We start from the raw sequence: 20241 nt of genomic DNA, 5'->3' as shown, positions 1-20241 counted from the left end.
AAGAATTTTTCCATACGATATTTTAACCCTTATTGAACTTGTGGAATATAGACCTTGCATATGGGATAAGATAACAGACTCTTTTAAGGGCAGAACTGAAAAGCAAAAAGCATGGCGAGAAGTTTATACAAGCCTTGCCGAGGACTGAGTTCATGGACAAAAAGAAACGAGAAACGACAGGTGCGTATGGAGCAATGTAAAACAAAATTACTAATTCGAATCTTATCATTTATTCTGCTACGACATTAGTGTTAATTGCATGGAAAACAAGATAATATACATACATACGACATATAACAATGTTTCAACAAAAATTAAAACTAATGTAGTTTGCAATGTACCGCAGCATCAATTCTCATCGAAAGGAAAATATGTTTACGAAACCTATTTAAAACGGCACTGTTAAATCTAAACATATTTAGGCATTGACCTATTTTTTCTAAGTTTTGTACCGTCCTCCACACCTCTTCAGAACAGTTTTTGAAGTCCTTGTTTTAAAAAATAATTTTCCCGATTATCATTACTTTCATTTATTTTCATATATGGAGAAGATTTTTAGAAACACAGTACAGAATATATTGTGTGTGTCGACTACTTCGCTCATCACCGGCAACGATATTGTCGGGGCTTCCACCGACATTATCGGCGAGGTGTGCAAAGTACACCGACAGCGATATTATCGGGGCTTCCGTCGATTTTGTCTGTATCGTGTGCAAACACACTAACAGTAGAACTTACAAGAGGGGAAAGGGAGGGGAGAAATCTATAAAAATAAATTAAACTTAATAACTCTTGAGCCACCAGACCTTTCTTGATCAAACTTTCAACATAAATAAGGTTCGGGCCTGGGATGTTTTCGTTATTTCACTTTTACGGTGGAACCTAGGGGAGAGGGAGGGGGAGATGTGTAAAAAGAATAAAAATAAAAGTGACCGTCTTTGTGACTTCATCACGCTTTAACCACATGACTGATCTTAATTAAATTTTCAATATGGATGAAGTTCGGACCTGGGGTGGTTTTTATCGTATCACTTTGACGGTAGACCTTAGGGGAGGGGGAGGGGAGGGGGAGGAGAGGGGACAAATATATAAAAATAAATAAAACTTAATAACTCTTGAACCACCCAACCGAACTCGATCAAATTTTCAATATAGTTGACGTTCGGGCTTGGGAAAATTTTTATCATTTAACTTTGACGGTGCAACGTAGGGGAGGGGGACGGGCCAGCGGAGATACCGCAAAAATTGTGGGAGGGATTATATATATATATATATATATATATATATATATATATATATATATAAATCAAAATGACTAATATCAGTATCGAATTCGTATTTTTCGGGGTCGCTGAGATGAACAATGACACTTCTGATGCCGTGACCCACAACATGGGGAGGAGAGGGGATATATAAAAATCATCCAAAATGACCAATATCAAGGAGCGCTTTGGTAATAGTAAAAAGTGACTGACTAACGAAACATATTACTATTTTTTCTTAATTTAACCCAGCGAAGCGCGTAATTGATAATAGTATATGTACAGGGGATAGACAAAATAATCTAAAAACACTTCATACAGGACACACCTAAGTTTGGCCCTCCAGTGTACAACACGTGTTGCGGTTGCCGATCATTTTTTTTCAATGTGTCGTGTGGACTTTCCTCTTCCGTCAGAAGTAACTAGTTTATCTGTGAGTGTCGTGGTGTGAAAGTGGTGCGGTAAAATGGGGGACCTGACAGACTTCCAAGGAGGCATGGTCGTTGGTGCCCGTCTGGTTGGAGCTTCAGTGGCAACAGTGGCGAACATTGTGCGGGTTTCAAAAAGCATTGTGTCCAATGTCACGAAGGCATACACAATTCATGGGCAAACGACGTCTGCAAAGCACAACAGTGGTCGAAAGACAATCCTGTCAGATAGGGACCGGAGGGCATTAAAACGGATTATAGCATCTAAAAAGAAGACCACTGCAATGAAAATTACATCTGAACTCAATTCCGGCCTACACAACCCGGTTTCATCGAAAACAGTGCGACGGGAACTTCATAAAATGAAAATTCATGGTAGAGCCGCTATCGCCAAACCCCTGGTCACAGCAGTAAATGCGAAGAGGCATATCAAGTGGTGAAAGGACCACAAGGCATGGACTCATGAGCAGTGGAAACATGTAATGTAGTCCGATGAATCTACCTTCGCCTTGTTTTCAACAACCGGTCGTGTTTATGTATGGAGAACACCATCGCAGGCCTATGAGACAGACTGTCTGCTCCCAACTGTCAAGCACGGGATGTCTCTGTTACAGTACGGGCAGTGATATCGTAGTTTTCTGCAGGTCCCATCACAGCCCTGCATGGAATGATGAATGCTAAGGCGTATTAGGCCATTTTGGGAGACCAGGTTCTACCCATGGTCCAAATATTGTTCCCTGATGGTGATGGCATCTACCAAGATGATTTGGCATCCTATCACGCTGCAGAAACGGTGGAATCATGGTTTGAGGAGCATGACCAGGAGCTATCACACCTCCCCTGGGTCCCACAATCACCAGATCTGAACATCATTGTGCCATTGTGGTCTGAGTTAGAAAGGCGTGTTCGGTCTCATTACCCTCCACCAGCATCCTTTAAAGAACTGAAGCATGTTTTGGAGGAACAATGGTACAAAATTCCACATATCACGATTCAGGAGCTGTATACGTCCATTCCACGTCGGATCCAAGCTGTTTTGGACGCAAAAGGAGGCCCCACACCATACTAGGTATGATTTTCACACTTTTGCATACGTTTTAGATTTTTTGTCCAACCCCTGTATATATAAAGGAAACACCTATAAGCAGCAGCGTGTAATCTTCATACACAAAACATTTGTGGACTTCAACCACCGTGTGTTAGTGTTGAGTAATAATAGTACGCTACCGTGTGTTAGTGTTGAGTAATAATAGTACGCGAGATGATGTAACATAGATTAATGTATAGAATACACGAGAGATGGTATAAAGGGTTAGGACTCTCTCACTTTCAGAAGCAATTATGAATGCGCGGTTGGCTGAGAGCAACTATATCCAAAATTGTCAGTGAATCGAGAATATTCAAGTTGATGATGGGATATAGAACTCGTGACAAAGACATCATCGCAAAAGAAAAACAGTGGACGGTAATCAAGACTAGGTTACAGGGATACACGAGCACCGACAAGCATTATCACAAAAAAGCACAGTTCATACGGCACAACTGATGCACAGCTTTGTTAGTACCTGGAAGCCTGTTTCTACAAGTATAGTCTGAGGAGAAGTAAATAATCTCAACATTCCTGGTCGGGCTGTGGTTTCAAAACCTCTAATTACCGCTATCATCACGGAAGTGTATGTGCCGAGAACATAAAACATGAACTGTCGATGTTTGGAAAAGTATAAGATCCAACAAGATATCTTTCTCCCAGTTTCCAAAAACATGCTCTGTGTTGGTGTAGGCTGCAATTCCATTATATATTGTTCGTGTCATTATTACTCCCAAAGGACGAATTACTATCAGTGATTACGTGGAGTTTCTTGATTACCATGGTGCATTCTATGGTACAGCTGCTTTCATCTCGGACAACGACACAGTTTCCCAAAATGATAATGCACCAATACACACAATCAGACGTGGTTTGGATGAACTGGCACACTCAACCCACCGAATGAAATACTACTCAACATCTATAGTAAGTTTTAGAGAAATGGGGCTGACTCAGATTTCCTATTCCATCATCATTGAAGCAAATGAACGCTGCCATCCCCGCTGGTCTAGTGGCTAGTGTGCGTCTTTGTTGCACGGGGTTCAAAGGTTCAATTCCAGTTGGGAACCTTGAAATCTGAACGCATTATGGTGATTTGGATTTCACCTCAAATTGTCAGTCCATGTCTCACATAGTCTCGGTGCTGCAAAGAACGCTCAAATCGAATCCAGCCAAGCAAGTAACAGAGTGCAGCACTGCAAGAAGAATGTCCACTAGTTCTTTGGAAACGACTTAAGAGTTATATGTCGTAAGTCTGCGACGAATATAAGCCACACTACAGGCTAAAGACTGTCAAACGTCATATTTATTATTGTGTTACGTGAAGGTGTTTCCATTATTTTGTTAACTATCTGCCGCGGATAGAAATTATTACAAGTTAACATAGGTTTAAGCAGGAGAAAATTTCATAAATACGAACAATACGTGTACAACCATGGTTAGAAGTTTTATATGGGAATCCGATTAATAAATCCCGCTAAGTGTGATCATGCAAGGAACTTCTTAGCCATAGTTAAATCTACACGGAGAAAGAATAATCTTTTCAATCCAGAAGTAGAAATAGTATATTAATTATTACAAGTAAAGGGTAACTTCGTAGCTTGTATGCTATACAATGTTAAGTTTGCTGTTTTAAGAATGTACTATTAAGGATCATTCAAGAAGAATCACAATATTAAGTTCTAAAGTATCATAGTTATTTCGTGTGATAAATAAAAAAGGAAACACACGAAAGTGAAAATGGAAGAACCGGTCGAATACGAAAGTGGGCGCAATCAGTAGAATCATACGGAAACCCCAGACATGATGGGGTTTTACGTGTAGTTTTTGGTCACGAAGAAAAGTCAAATCTGTAGTTTTACGTCACATCCTACCGAGTCTGTCAGATCACGATACCGGACACCAGTCTTGCTTTTGTCTACAATCACCAGAAGACCTAATTCTTGTCCCACACGCCCTGCCCCAGGCTCCAGCGCCTCATGGAGTTTCTGAAAATTACATACCCACCCACAGAATAGAGTAAAAATGGCGACCCATCAAATCACAATACCTTCCAGTCTTCTAACGTCCAAGTTTCATATTTCCTGCTCCAGGCGAGTCATCATTGTCACTGCTGAACTTCAGTGAGGAACGAGTAACGTTGAAGGCGCCTGCAGAATAGCACATACATATGAGTGTACGATGTACTGGGGCTGTGAGCCTTTACCATGTTGTGCATGTGGGCCCGTACCACATGCTGAATGCGACGCTTATCCTGACAAACTTGCACCGTCTTCAGTAATGTGACGTGTCACTAGTAATGATACAATTTTGTTGACACCAATAATAATACAATTTTGCTATTGCTGCTCTCAAAGACCCACTAGTGCAACTGTTTCCTCAATCAAGGAACCAACTCTTCAGGGCTCCACGATATGGTCTTCGTCAAACACTAATATATATCTTGGTATTTGCCCATCACATGCTAAGACTCACTACTAACTATGTAAGTCCGGTCATGTGCACTATTGCGTGCACATTGCGTCATCACGAAACTCATGTGGCAACATGGTCGAAACCATTATTCACATAGGTCACAATTCAGTGAATGATTCGTGTATAAATTAATATACATATATTTGACTGAAACAAATTCATCAGTAAACAAACTAAAAAGTTAATATGCACTTTTTCTCCGAGCAGAACAGGAAAATAAGTCCCTTCATCACAATTAATCTGTGCACATCACATTACATGTAAGTGTATTAGAGTTAAACCAAATGTATCTAACATACTGTTAATATAAATAAAGATCACGTACCATCTATTTTTATATGTAGTTCTACTATCGATTCATAGTTCTACTTAATATGTAAAAATATAGTCACTTAGCTACAACACGAAAAAATACTATTTAGGCTAATTAAATTATAAGTTATTTCATGAAATTCAAAACAGTCTCAAGAATGCTGTGTTGTTGAGCATATATAGAAAAAATATTAGGAAAACAGTTTTCGGTAAAACGTATCATCTCTTATGAGGAAAAATCTAACCTTATTCAAAGGTTGTAGAGGTGTAAGAAATTTCATTCAGCAAGCTACAGATGGTGATCAGAAAAATGGTAACGCCTGAATGAAATTGCAACTTACAAGATTAATATGGTGTCGGGCCACCTTTCGCCTTCAGAACAGCCTTGATGGGACGTGGGATGAAGGCATAGACGTCGTGAATGGTAGCAAGTGGAATTTTACACCATTCCTCGTGCAGGGCATCGGCCAGTTCTGTGAGAGAGGATGGAGGTGGAAATCGTCGCCGGAGTCGTGTTTCCAAGACGGACCACAGATGTTCAATTATGTTGAGATCTGGGGATTGGGCGGGCCAGGGGAGGTGTTGAACTTCATCCCGATGTTCCTCAAACCACGCTGCAACAATGCCAGCTGTGTGAATGCGTGCATTATCATCCTGGAAGATGGCGTCATTGTCCGGGAACAACATCCGGACCATAGGATGAAAGTGGTCTCCTAAAATTGCGACATAATCGTTGGCAGTGATTCGTCCGCTAAGTGTGACCACAGGACTCAATGAAAACCATGATATGGCGGCCCACAGCATCACCGAGCCGCCGCCATGTTTCACAGTTGGGCGGAAACACTGCAGATTATAAGCTTCTTTGGGCGTTCTCCACGCATAAACACGGCCCGTGGTTGGGAATAGGGTGAAGGATGACTCATCCGACCATATCACACGTTTGCAGTCCTCAATGGTCCAAGTTGCATGGTCGCGGCACCATTTGCGGCGTGCGAAAGCGTTATGGTCCCTGATGAGCGGTTTGGCCCGTGCAACACGACCCGTAAGTTCATGTCATGTAATTTGCGGCGGACTGTGATTGTCGAAACAGGGTGGGGGAGGTGCTGATTGAGTTCCCCCGTCACTTGCTCCGCAGTGGCACGACGGTTCTGCGTGATAATGCGCTTTAATACCCGGCGTGACCTGTCACTCATGATTTTCTTCCGCCCACTGTTCCGCTTCCCCGATGTGGTTTTCCCGTGTGTTGTGTAGGCCGTTATCACCTTCGACACTGTCCCACGCGACACACCTAACACAGTAACCACTGCCGTCACACTCGCTCCACATAACCGCGCACCAACAATTTGCCCTCTTTGAAACTCTGAGAGGTCTCCCATTTTACACTACCTCCGACTGCTGCAGCTACTGGAACTGCTGTTCCACTGCGCCTGACGTAGTATGGAGACCGACCTAACACACCACCACCAGCGGTCCGGCGCTGCGGGCGCCACGACATCACTGCCAACCCATACATCTGACGTGTTGCCAACTACAGGTGTTTCCATTTTTCTGATTACGATCTGTATGAGGAACCACACTAGAAGGAAAGAGTAAACATGTGACTAGATCTATTTTCCCAATAATTTATAATAATTTGTTTAAATTAACAATATATTTAACTTTAAAAAAAAAAAAACTTACATTAAGCTTTTTGGCTTGTGTCCGAACCTGAAGAAGCTCTCGTATTGAGTCAATGAAGCCCTGGTAGTAGAAATTACACATACGCTCAATGTCTTTGTCATGGCTCTTGATTCGAGCATCAAGACGCTCCATAAATTTCTGATGTTCATCCCCATCGTATATTGCTCTGCAAATACAAAAGCAATCACTAAGTTATATGTACACAGACTAAAAGGTTTTAAATCTCAACTTTACCACAACAGCTAAACGTTAAGTACTTAATTAGAACGTTCTGTAATTTATTTTTGAATAAAATAAAATTTCATCACACTGCAAATTGGACTTATCTTTCGGCTTCACGGTTACGCCATTTATCTAAATGAAACTAATGAACTAAATTCTGGCTCGTGAGAGCATTTACTCAGTTCACAACTACAGGACTTGGTTCGGAGGAAACTAATAATTTAAATTCTTGTTCACGATATACACCCCGTGATATAGAATTGACTGATCATCGTTGCGCCTCGAAAAACTGCTATGTACAGAAATTCTGACTTTTCACGAGAAGCAAAAGACGTGATTTCTCATAATTAAAGTTATTAACGATTTTTTAAATGTATATCTTCTATCACAGGCTGTATTCTCATACTGATGGGTATTTATAATTATTCTGCAACACTATAATTTTTCAATAATCAATATTTGCACATAATATAGCGGATAAAAAGTGTTAGATTTTACCTCCTTTTGCATAGCGATTTATACTTTTTACTTTTCCTTATTAAGAGAAAACTATTAAGAACTGACATATAGGAATATAAGAGAAGACGCAACACAACTTTCTACTCATATTGCAGTACATTATTCACTTTCAACAAAAATGTAAGAAGTGTTTCGAGGTGCGCGACGATATACTTCATTCATAGAGAACTGTTATTAGAATTAGCGAAATAAGAAAATGAGAGATAACTGTAGAATTATAGAAAATTCACTGTGTAGTACACCTCAAATTTGTATAGGCCCAAATCGAACCTACTACTCTTTACATCTAAAGTAAGAGTTTTGTCACTAAGTCACAATACCTCCCATATTTCCTGTAAAGGAAGACTAAATATCAAGGTAAGCAAGAAAGTTCTATTGCTTCCCCCCCCCCCATCTTCGAACATCGATGTCTCACGTAAGACGTACCTGGAAGATCAAAAATAGTCCCCATCAGCACCGACGACCTTCTGCTAGTTCTGGAAGGCCATGGATTCCCGCGCGGTAATGGTGGGCCGTGAAGCGAAGAAGGCATCAAATACATTTTGCACTTCTACTAGGGATTTAAACTGACGTGCTCTAAGATGATTGTTCAAGGAATGGAACAAGTGATAATCGGACAGTGCAATGTCCGGGGAGTATGGAGGATGCAGTAGTGTTTCCCATCCAAGGCGCAGAATGATGCCCCAGGTCATCCTAGCAACGTGGGGCTTAGCCTTGTTCTGCAACAGGAGGACCACTTTGCTATTCAGAAGTGATGGCTCGAGAATCCAGAGTATTGACATTTTTCTTGAACATGGTTCAACAGCTGACAGCACACAGTTGCATAATGCTTTGACCAGCTGGTAGCAGTTCCCGATGCCGCGAGAAGTCCACCAAACACACAAGACCTTTTTCTGGAGCAGTGCTGGTTTCAGCTGTTTAGGAACCAACTCATGGAACGCTAACCAATGATGACGGCGCCGTGGAGCTTCGTACAGACCCACTTCTCATCACAATATCAACACCCTGTCCAGAAATGGCTCTTTCCTCAGACGAGACAGGAAAAAAACACAGGTGTCTGTTCACGCTGCCTTCTGGCCTGGAGTCAAATTATTTGAGACCCATCGACCTCAAACTTATAGTGCTTCCCAAGTTGATGGAGGTGCTGCCGAATGGTTTCTCCACTCACACTGACATGTAGTCCCAGTTCCTCACATGTCTGGCCACTGTTCGTCTCAATTGCTGCCTGAAGATTTTCATTTGATACATATGTTGGTCTTCCGGCACGTGGTGCATTTTTGACTGTTTCGTAACTGTCTTTAAACTTGTTAAACCACCGATGCACTGTCCGCCTAGTCACAACACCCTCACCAAAGGTCTGGCACATCTTCACCCCGCTGCAGCGGCGTTTGACCCCAGTTTGAACTCGTACAGCATACACGCCCTTATGACGCTCTGTGGAGTCCCATGTTCACTCTGTCCTTACGCAAGTTCACGGTGTAACTGAGTTGCCACAACCAGGTAGTATGGTGGATGTACCCGCTCCAACAACTGAGGTTCGACTAATCTCCATCCACACTCAACTCGCGGTGAGGACAAACTGAACCCAGACCGCCACAAAGAACGACAGAACTTCCTTGGTTACCTTCATATATTTAGAAAGGGTCATACTGACATTTTTTGTTTGTACACGCTTTAAAATCTGAATAAAATTCGTTTGACGAAATATGTCAACAATTGACTAAAAAAGGTTTTATATTAATTTCCTTATCTACACTATATTAAAACTTAACGAGTCGTGTATATGTGTATATATGCATGTATCATGGTCAACTTTAAAAATGCCTAACTGATTCAGCAATGCCTTTATTGGAATCTCAGAAATGTTATAGGTTATCTACCATCCCATTCTGTTTCCGCGGAACTAGCCAATAGTATAAAAGATGCAACAAACAAATCACACAGTAAATGTAGTATTATTTTGCGTTTCTTTCGAACTACTGGACATAAAAACACTAAAGTTGGTATAAAACACTCTTGCTCCCAAGAATACCAATATTTCATTCACTTGAATGAATTCGATTTGCGAAATGCAAGGGAGGAGGGGGCTTTGCAGTCGGTAGATATATACGCGCGAAACTTACTTGTATAGGAATTTGTTGGTACACAGCAAACGAACATTACAATTTTTCACAAGGATACTATAAGATTAGAAACTATATTTCTGGGCTTTCGCCATCTATCGCCATGTTAGCCCCTCATGTATGAGGGACGACGTCACTCAGCGATTACGCTACCCAGGGAATTGGAGAGTAAAAAAGGAATGCGAAAGGAAGGAAGCGGCCTGGGACCATTATGTGAAGTAGCATCCTGGCACTTGCTTGGTGTGAATAAGGAAAACTTCACTCAGGATGGCTGGTCTGAAAAAAACTTTTATCGAGCGAGTGACCCTATTGGGAACCGAATCCAGGACCGCTCGCACTAAAGGTTAGAGTGTTACCGACTATGCTAAGCGAGCCACACAAGGATATTATAAATTCCGCCACAAAGCGAAGGGGGAAGGGGTGCAAAATCAATATGGCAGTCGCAAGGAGGAAGGAAAAGATTTCCTAAAATTCTGAATGTAAAGGATTAAAAATTGTATGTTTACTGAAGTCTAACGTCCCGTTTCAACATCGAGACTATGCGAGATGTGAACCAACAGTTTAATATGCAATCCAAACCACTGTAATGTTTAAATTGCAATGCTGTCCTACAAGGAATCAAACCCAGGGATAACACACGCTGGTCTGAACCAGCACGCAAGGTGAACTCAAATTGCTATATGAAGGGTTTTTTATAAGCACAATACATGAAAATTTTATTCTCTTACATGATTTTTCACCTCAAAGAGATGTGATTCTAATTTAATATTAAATATGTATATAAAGTAACCAAGAAAGTTCTGTCGCTTTTGTGGAGGTCTGTTCAATTGGTCCTCACACCGTGAGTTGAATGCGAATGGAGATCAGGCGAACCTCAGTTGCCCGTGTGGGTATATCCAACATACTACCTGGTTGTGGCAGTTCAGTTACACCGTGAACTTGCGTAAGGACAGAGTGAATATGGGACTCCACAAAACGTCATAAGGGTGTGTATGCTGTACGAGTTCAAACTGGGGTCAAACGCCGCTGCAGCGGAGTGAAGATACGTTAGGCCTTTGGTGAGGGTGTTGTGACTACGGGACAGTGCAGCGGAGGTTTAACAAGTTTAAGGACGGTTACGAAATACTTGAAAACGCACCACGTGCCGGAAGACCAGCACATGGTCAAAATGGAGATCTTCAGGCAGCAATTGATGCGAACAGTGGCTAGACTTGTGAGCTACTGGGACTACATGTCAGTGTGAGTGGAGAAACCATTCAGCTGCACCTCCATCAACTTGGGAAGCACTACAAGTTGGGTCGATGGGTCTCACATGATTTGACTTCGGGCTAAAAGGCAGCGTGAGCAGATACCTGTGTTTCTTTCCTGTCTCGTCTGAGGAAAGAGCCATTTCTGAACAGGGTGTTGACATGTAATGAGAAGTGAATCCTGTACGAAGCTCCACGGCGCCGTCATCATTGGTTAGCATCCCATGAACCGGTTCCAAAACAGCCGAAACCAGCACTGCACCAGAAAAAGATCCTCCTGTGTATTTGGCGGACTTCTCGCGGCATCGTGCATCGGGAACTGCTACCAGCTGGTCAAACCGTCAATGCAACTGTGTACTGTCAGCAGTTGAGCCGTGTTCAAGAAAAACTCAAAACTCTGGAGCCATCATTTCTGAATCACAAAGGTGTCCTCTTGTTACAGGACAACGCTAAGCCCAAGTTGCTAGGATGACCCAGGACACCATTCTACGTCTTAGATGGGAAACACTATTGCATCCGCCATACTCCCCGGACATTGTACCGTCCGATTATTACCTGTTCCATTCCTTGGACAATCACCTTAGAGGATGCCAGTTCAAATCCCTAGTAGAGGTGCCAAATGTACTTGATACCTTCTTCGCTTCACGGCCCACCAAGTTCTACCACGATGGAATCCATGGCCTTCCAGAACGTTGGCAGAAGGTCGTCGGTGCTGATCGGAACTATTTTTGATATTCCAGGTACATCTTAGGTGAGACATCGATGTTCGAAGGTGGTGGGTGAAAAGCAACAGAACTTCCTTGGTTACCTTTATAAAGAAAAAGTTAATTTAAAATTTCAAATATATTTGGGCTCACGATCCCCTGTGTTGCTTTAAAATATAGCGGACTGAAATGTTTTTCTAATCCATTGAAACCATCCGTGTTGCAATTTGTGATTGGCCCAGGAAACTTTCAGCATGTATCAAGGCCGAAGGAGGCCACTTCGGATGAATTCTTGTTTCAGCACTTTTCTGCATCTCAGGTAATAAATGTATATCACTGGTGCCTTTAGTTTCAATTATTGTATTCTCAATCCCAACTAATGTTTGTGACAGGATTTATGGCAGAACTGGGTATTGTCCTTCACATAGTTGGTGAGAAATTGAAATATATTAATAGAATAAAACAGAATAACACAAAAGTATCATAACGAAATCTATACATTTTCGTCTACTGTAACATTGCAAAAGTACTGCCCAGGCCTAAATTAGCATCCGGGTTGAGTAGATCGGAGCCTGGGAAAACATACAGCCTAAGACCAGTATATCGGGTTCCCTCTTTCTGCGACAGGCATACTTGAGAAATGCAGTTAATAATTTGAAATGCAGAAGCGTCCACATTGGATATTTCTAATGCAGTAAATTCAACTTATTCTGTAATTATATATTACAGAATAAGTTGAATTTACTGCATTAGAAATATCCAATGTGGACGCTTCTGCATTTCAAATTATTAACTGCATTTCTCAAGTATGCCTGTCGTAGAAACGTGTCTTCAATATGGACAACAGCAACACCACTATCTTCAAACTGGGTAAGTGGAAATATATTTGAAATTACATTATACTACTTTTCTCCGGTAAGCAACTGGTTCCGGAATCACAGCCCACATTGTGTTATTCCGGCCTGGCACTGTCAAGAGTTCGAACTCCCTAGTTCAAGCTTGAAGGGTAACACTCTTGTCATGAATCCCTTGGAGGCTTTATTCACTGGAACTGATAGCTACAATATAATGCACGTGTCCTTTGACAACGAAGTGTATTCTTCCATGTTCCTTATAGTTAGTTATGTGTATCAATTCAGAAACGAACAACAAGGCCAAATTTCACGCAACACTTTCTCCCATTTAACAATTCTCGTGGTATTCATGTTTAACATCACTATTCATGTTACACTATTTTGCTTTTTTGCTTTAGTTTTTTCAAATGAGAACATTCAATTAATATGAAAAAATATACTTAAGTGCAAAAGAAGTTCTCGCTTATTTCCAATTTGTCAACAGTTTTCCAAAGTTACTTATTAGTAATGAATATCTTGATATTTATTTTATATACAGTAGAGTCCCGAGTATTAGTGCTAATGTGGACTGGATATAACTAGGATAAGCAAAAACTCGATTAATACGGATGGATAGATAGAATTTTCTTTATATTATTGTTGTTTATTCATTATTTCTCTTTATTGGATTATTCATTTTTATTATATTTGTTATTAGACATACAGTACAGTACATATAGTTATACATATATACGTTAAACACAATAACCTAATACACAATAATCGAAACACAACATAAATAAGGTACTGTTTAACATACACATATATATATTACAAAAAAAATCTTTCACAGTCTTCTGCTTCATTAAGCTGTCTCGTTTTTGGCCGCTATATTGCACAGACATAGCAACATCATAATGTCAGTTGGTGCTGTGTCGTCTTGCTGTTCGACGTAGAACACTGCCTTCTCTAATTGAAACTCAAGACGTGCAATAATTAAAGCTTAATTGTGGCAATATCGGACGGAGTCGTTATCTTTACACCAGCTTTATGTTTGCTTTGTTGCTGAAACAAAAGTCTGCGGACTGCTTATCGTTGTAATCGGATTAGTTTTTAAACTTCTGTTTGTTTGATTAAGCTCGCTTAACACGGAACCTCTGTTAATCGAAAACTCGGATAGCCGGGACTCCACTGTAGTATACTTGATTAGTGTTGACAAGCTAATGATTTATTCTATGACTACGAGACTAAAGGTTCATCACCGCAGAAACAAAAGCTTGTCGTTTGATCCTACTCTTGCCTAGCCAATTCTGTCACGATTGTTCTTAATACTGTACTTCCTAATTCACTGATTTATATTCTCTACCTGCTGGTCTACCTAAATAGCTCTTTCCCACTCGAGTCTAAATCATTCATAACAGTGGCTGTTGGTTGAAGTTTTGCGTTTCTTTCAGCACCGAGGGTATATAAGACGTGTAACTGGAGCTTAACGTAGGATTCGAATCCGGGGCCCTTGAGTCCCAGGAGCGTACCTTAACCATATAGCCACGAGGGAATTCGTCACACACGACGTAGTTCAAGATCATTTGTTTCGGTGAGTTCCAAAGAAATGTGTGCATACAATGATCATATTTTGTGTTGATCTATAATTATTATAATGGAAGAGAAAATCTCATTTTTGTTTATAAATTATCAAAAGAAAATAAATTACAGAATAAATATATCAAAGATAAAATGGTACCAAAACGGACATGATACACATACTGGAAAATATTTTATTTATTACATACTTAATTTACTTAATAATCACATTGTTTGAAACTAAAAATGTTAACTTTTGGAAACTTGCCATTTCGTTTACACTGGAAGTATCAGAATTACTTGACTCATCCATTAGAATTCTACACATCCACGCAAGCGGCATGGCCCGCACGCTTTAGACGTTTCGGTGTTACTAACTGCATTATATTCGATGGCATGTAGCTATACATATACAACGAATATTTTCCTCAAAACTTCATCTTCAAAAATCTCAATCTTTGACATTTTCTTTTGAATTACCGACCAACTTTTAGATCCAAAACAAACTGGCTGAATATTTTGTTGCTGTTGTTTTAATGGAGTGTAATTTCTTTGATATTAATTGTGACTATAAAAAGTTTTTGCACTGAATAGTAAGATCATCTTCTACAATTACTATTTTACCTTGCTTAAAAAAAAAAAAAAATCGTCAGCGTACTACATTGTGTTACACGAAGTTTATACTGTTTGGTACCTACTTGTCAGATAAATCATGATATTCTTCGCACCTTATCTAAACCGGCAAAAACTTTTTAAATATCGATTACTTTGTGACAAAGTTGAACATGCAGAATTCATTTTTTTTTTAATAAAATAGAATGGCTAATACTGTGTTCGAAAATGCAATGTGTATCAGTTGACTTGGTCGTAATGATGATGAAATGTTTAGCTTAATAAATTATGATTAACCCTGTAATTAATAAATTATAATTACATACATAAAAATTAAAGTCACCACGTTTATGACTTAATAACTCTTAAACCACCCGACCGATCTAGATCAAATTTACAACATAGATGAGTTCGGGCCTGGGAATGCTTTTATCATTTCACTTTGACGGTGCACCTTGGGAGGGGGGGGGGTATTTAAAAATGATCGAAAACGGACATTAGTGTCGAATCCATAGTTTTCGGGTTCGCTGAGATGAACAGTGACACTTCCGATGCCGTTTAAATACACATTCAGCTCCGCAACTTGGGGAGGGGTCGATATATATAAAATCGATCGAAAATGACTGATATTAGTGTCGAATCCTAGTTTTTGGGGTCGCTACGACGAACAGTGACACTTTCGATGCCGTTTAAATACAAATTCATCCCTTATATCCAAAATGAAACATTCTTCCCGTGTAAGAACGAATATTCTGCTAGTACTCAATAAAATGCTTAAGTGGAAGTGAAGCAAAAGTACAGCTGGAAGGACGGGATCTAAAGAAAGCGGATAATTTGAATATATCGGTCCAACAAGGACAGGGGATCCATCGCATCCGGATTCCCCAAAAACTTCCTAACTCAACATGCATTTGTACACTTTCATAATAAAACTATACTTCTTTAACAAGAAAATGATTGATGTAGCATAAACATTTGATTTTACACTTCATCTGTATTCATAAAAACAATCTACGTGTACAGAACAATACCCACTCAATACTTCATAGAGCAAGTGTCTTGTAGTATTGGAATCCCCAAAACAAAACCTTCTGGGTGCACGCCTGGGTCCGACTGACTAAGGAAGGGAGTTTCGATGCTGAAATAGCAGGTACTCTTCAAAGTATTGAGCCTTTTGTGCATGAGATGGCGTTCATGTCTCATATCTTAGGGTATATGACTCGAGCAGGTCAGGCTTCGACAAACATCGACAATAACAACACTAGAGCCCTGCACGGGCCGGGCGCGCCCGGTTCGGCCCGGACACTCTGAAAGACGGATCGGAAACTAATGTTAGCCTATGCCAATCGTAATGTGTTTGGGAAACTGACTCTTTATTCAAGATTGCAAAGTACTGTAATACTACTACTTCTACTATTACTACTACGACCACTGCTACGACTGCTAATACTGCTACAACTGCTACGACTTCGCGTCAGAGTTGACATGTCTGGTGGTACCGAATTTACTTTCTAAGTACAGAAAAAAAAGGAGAAATACTAGTTACTATGGCCGGTCTGCGTAGAATGTGAACCGATACTTGATCTATGAGGAACAACGGTGGCTCATTAGGAAAAGCACTCACATCTGGTGCTAGAGGTCGTCGGATCAATCCCTGCTCGTGCTATGTGAGCTTTGTGGTGGACAAACACTGTGTGCGTGGGAGTTTCCGGGGTGGTCCCGCTTCCTCCCACTGTTTTCATTCTACCAATTCATCCCATCATCATCCATAGGCCAAAACCGTGAACTGGCGTGCTCATAAGATCAGCGCAATTTGTAGTAATGTTCAATTAGCAAGAGAAATACCAAACGGTGTTACATGTTCCTGTATTGTTTATAGTATGACACTACAAATATAACAAAATATAATGATCAAATAAATCACCAAGACGCCAGGGTCTATTAGGTGTTCCTAAAACGGTGGCTCAGTGGTTGAGCGTTCAACTCTGGTGCATGGGGTCCCTGGTTCGATCTCAGATCTCGGCAAGTGAACTTTGTGGTGGACAAACACCGTGTGGGAGCGGGGTTCTCGGCGTTCTCCCGTTTCCTACCACTTTATTCATTCACCATTTCTCCTTTAGCCTAGCCGGCATAACTGTCGAACGTAAAACTCAAAGATTTCATTCCAGAAGGACAAATAGACATTGCAATATTATGACGACACATTTCTCATTTTCCATTGCATATTGAAGAATTGATTTGACATATCAGACTTGGTTGTTCTCAGGCCGGTTACGCCCGGCCCGTTCTCCGCCCAGCTCGAGCCGGGCACAGAATACAGATCCATTCGGGCCGGGCCGTCTTCGGGCCTGGGTTTGCAGGGCTCTGAACAACACATCGACTCTGGACTCCTAAGAACACGGAATTAATGATTTCAGTAGCCCATTGATTATCTCACGACTCTGTATTGACACTTAAAATTCTACTCTATCCAGAAATGAAACTGGGACAACTCATCTGAATGCACGAACACTACCATGTGGCTACACCAGGTGTATATTACAATCCGGAAACATCATTATCGACATTACTACTGTATGTGGAAAAATCATATAAGTTTATCAGAGACAAGAAATGAAAGCAACTTCAGCAACGCAAATCGACACAGAGTTTCATTCCTCGATATCCAATGTTGAGGTTGATATTCTAATGGGCTTTCTTCGCTTGGTCAGCATGAAAACTGTGTTACTTACTGTTGGGATCTTCGAAATTGCGTCAACTGAATTCTCCTTTAATTATCTTTTGATATGGCATTGCACATAATAATGTTTTATTACTTAAATTACTTCAGAACACTAGCATTAAATAAAGTGTGCTGGTCAAGGTCGTGGGACTCGGAGCAAGAAAAAAAAATAGTCTCACCATAACCAGTGACTGATGGCATGCAATTCTTAATTACCACTTCAGTAACTAATGACAAATCACTATTGCATTCTGCTTACCCAACCAGAACAATTTCTATGCCAAATTTAAATGTCATATGACCCTTACGACGCACAGTGGTACGAAATGCTAAAAACATGGCTAAAATTACAAATCTCTTTCAAAGTGCACAAAAATGGGCATGCTGTGGTTTTTGACTTCACTGATCATGAACTTGATATCCAAATTGAAACCTTCAAAATGGCGGCTCCAATATGGCGGATCAAATTTTGAGAAAAAGTAGAATAAGGTAACAAAAATTTTATACTAGCGGTTTTCACATCACTGAATACAAATTTGATATCAAAATGGAAAAACTGAATATGATGGATCCAATATGGCGAATCAAATTAATACATTGACATATATGGGTACAATTTAAAGCCTTTTGTAAGTGCCCTGTTTTCCAACGTTAGGTATTTTCTTCTTGATATTCCCATATTACGAAAAAGAGCTAGCTCTTCATCATTGGTATACACGTCAGTGTGTGAAGACATTGATGTCACAGCTTTCATATATAGTGTGTTTGAAAAAGAACTCCCTAGTTTTAATGTGTCCTAGCATCTGTACAAAGTGACATACACTATTCTAAACGGCGTGACAAACATCTTGGCATTTGAAGGCTGCGCTCCATGTTCCCTTTAAATGCTGATAGCAAATGAGAGTCCAGCGATGTTGCTACGTTTATTTTGTACACATCCACGTCTATCCCCTGCCAGCTGATCGCGCTGTAGTTTGTTTGCTTAGCCATAGCCACACCCTTTACCACTTGGCAACGCCGCGCCAGTTTGCGTTTTATTCGTTTAGCTGAAATGCCAATATGTTTGTCACAGTCTTTAGTTTATGGTGTTTGATTCATCGACTCTCCAAGTTTGGCTCCTCTGCAGCTGGCAGGTCGGCTTGACCTTGAGACAGCACCAGTGCTGTTTATTTCCTCTGTTTGCTCAGTTCAGCCCAGGCAGCCGTGCAGTGCAGAGCAACTCAGCAACAATGTGTACTCCCCAACAGAAAGCGCAGTGCGTTATTTGGCTTGTGAAAACTGAGTCAGTTATAACAGTGCAACGTAATTTTAGACGTCAGTATGGTGGTGAATCACCTACAGCAAGAATCGTCGCGGCGGTTGGGGCAGTTACGCCTGAAATGTTGGTGAATGCGTGGCGAGAAGTGGAATATCGTCTCGACATGTGCAGGGGCACAAATGGATCCCACGTTGAAGTCTACCAACATTCAACAAAACTTGAAGGAATTCTCTTTCATGATATGTACTCATTGATATAAGTTTTCATTCATTTCCCAATTAAATTTATACTTAAAACTAGGGAGTTCTTTTTCAAACACCTTGTACTTCTCCGCTCTCAATGGAGTTGAAGATAAAACGTCTGACAACTTCTGAAGCACTCAATTTTCCGGAAGGGCGAATACTCATTTGGTTAGCGTAAGCAAATGTTTTAACGTAATTATTATTGCGAATTTCTTCAGTTCTTAGCTTTGAACATTCCCTCAAAGATAAAAATTCTGAGGAAGGTGGTCGATCTTTATATTTCCTTGGATAGCATAACACTTAGCCATTCATTATTCCTGTAAGAAAAAACTCACTTATCCTTTCTATTTGGCTCTTGATATTTGTCCCTCATTCTGTAAAATAAAGATGCGATGCCTGTCTTCATATCGTCACATATTTTAATACAACGACCACTCCTTGAAGAGAGGTGATGTTCCAAATTTTCAATTATGATTTGTAGATCGCTTTTCAAATGGTCTTTCGTCAAAACTTGTTTTTATATATATATAATTGGATGATCTCATCTTTTGAACCTAAAATTAATATAATTAATATTGTCAAATAATCACTTTTTGTATTACTAAATTATTTACCAGTATTCAATTCAATTTATTGTATATATTTCTATGAATTATAAAATAATGGAAATTAAAATATGCACACATCGACTATCCTTTTCTATGTTATATGGAAGTATTTTTCTCCTTTTTTATTTGTTGCCTTTCACTATCTTTTTGGATGTACCTTGTAAACATCATTTTCACTTGTTTTATAATAATTTTAGGTCTGTTTTTTACTTTTTGTTTAACAAAATACTTAAATATTCTTTAACTGCAACCTTTTATTCAATCGCAACGTACAAAAAAAAAAAAAAAAAAAAAGCGCAGCTAAGCGCAGCTGTTCTTATCACATT

At 40.1% G+C, this 20241-nt stretch overlaps 1 protein-coding gene across 3 annotated transcripts in view; it reads right to left on the bottom strand.

Moving 5' to 3' along the window:
- Positions 1 to 20241, bottom strand: part of Sec15 (exocyst complex component Sec15) — a 162062-nt gene that overhangs the window by 79641 nt on the left and 62180 nt on the right. For all 3 annotated transcript variants that reach the window (XM_081763407.1, XM_081763402.1, XM_081763408.1), the window contains exon 2: positions 7245 to 7410. In XM_081763407.1, the coding sequence (XP_081619533.1) occupies positions 7245 to 7410 (166 nt within the window). The remainder of the gene's footprint in view (positions 1 to 7244; positions 7411 to 20241) is intronic.

The sequence above is a fragment of the Thermobia domestica genome, chromosome 1, assembly GCF_964235325.1.
Source record: "Thermobia domestica chromosome 1, izTheDome1.hap1.1, whole genome shotgun sequence".
Lineage (NCBI taxonomy): Eukaryota > Metazoa > Arthropoda > Insecta > Zygentoma > Lepismatidae > Thermobia > Thermobia domestica.
The sequence above is the reverse complement of the archived record's forward strand: the minus strand, read 5'-3'. Positions and strand labels throughout refer to the sequence as shown.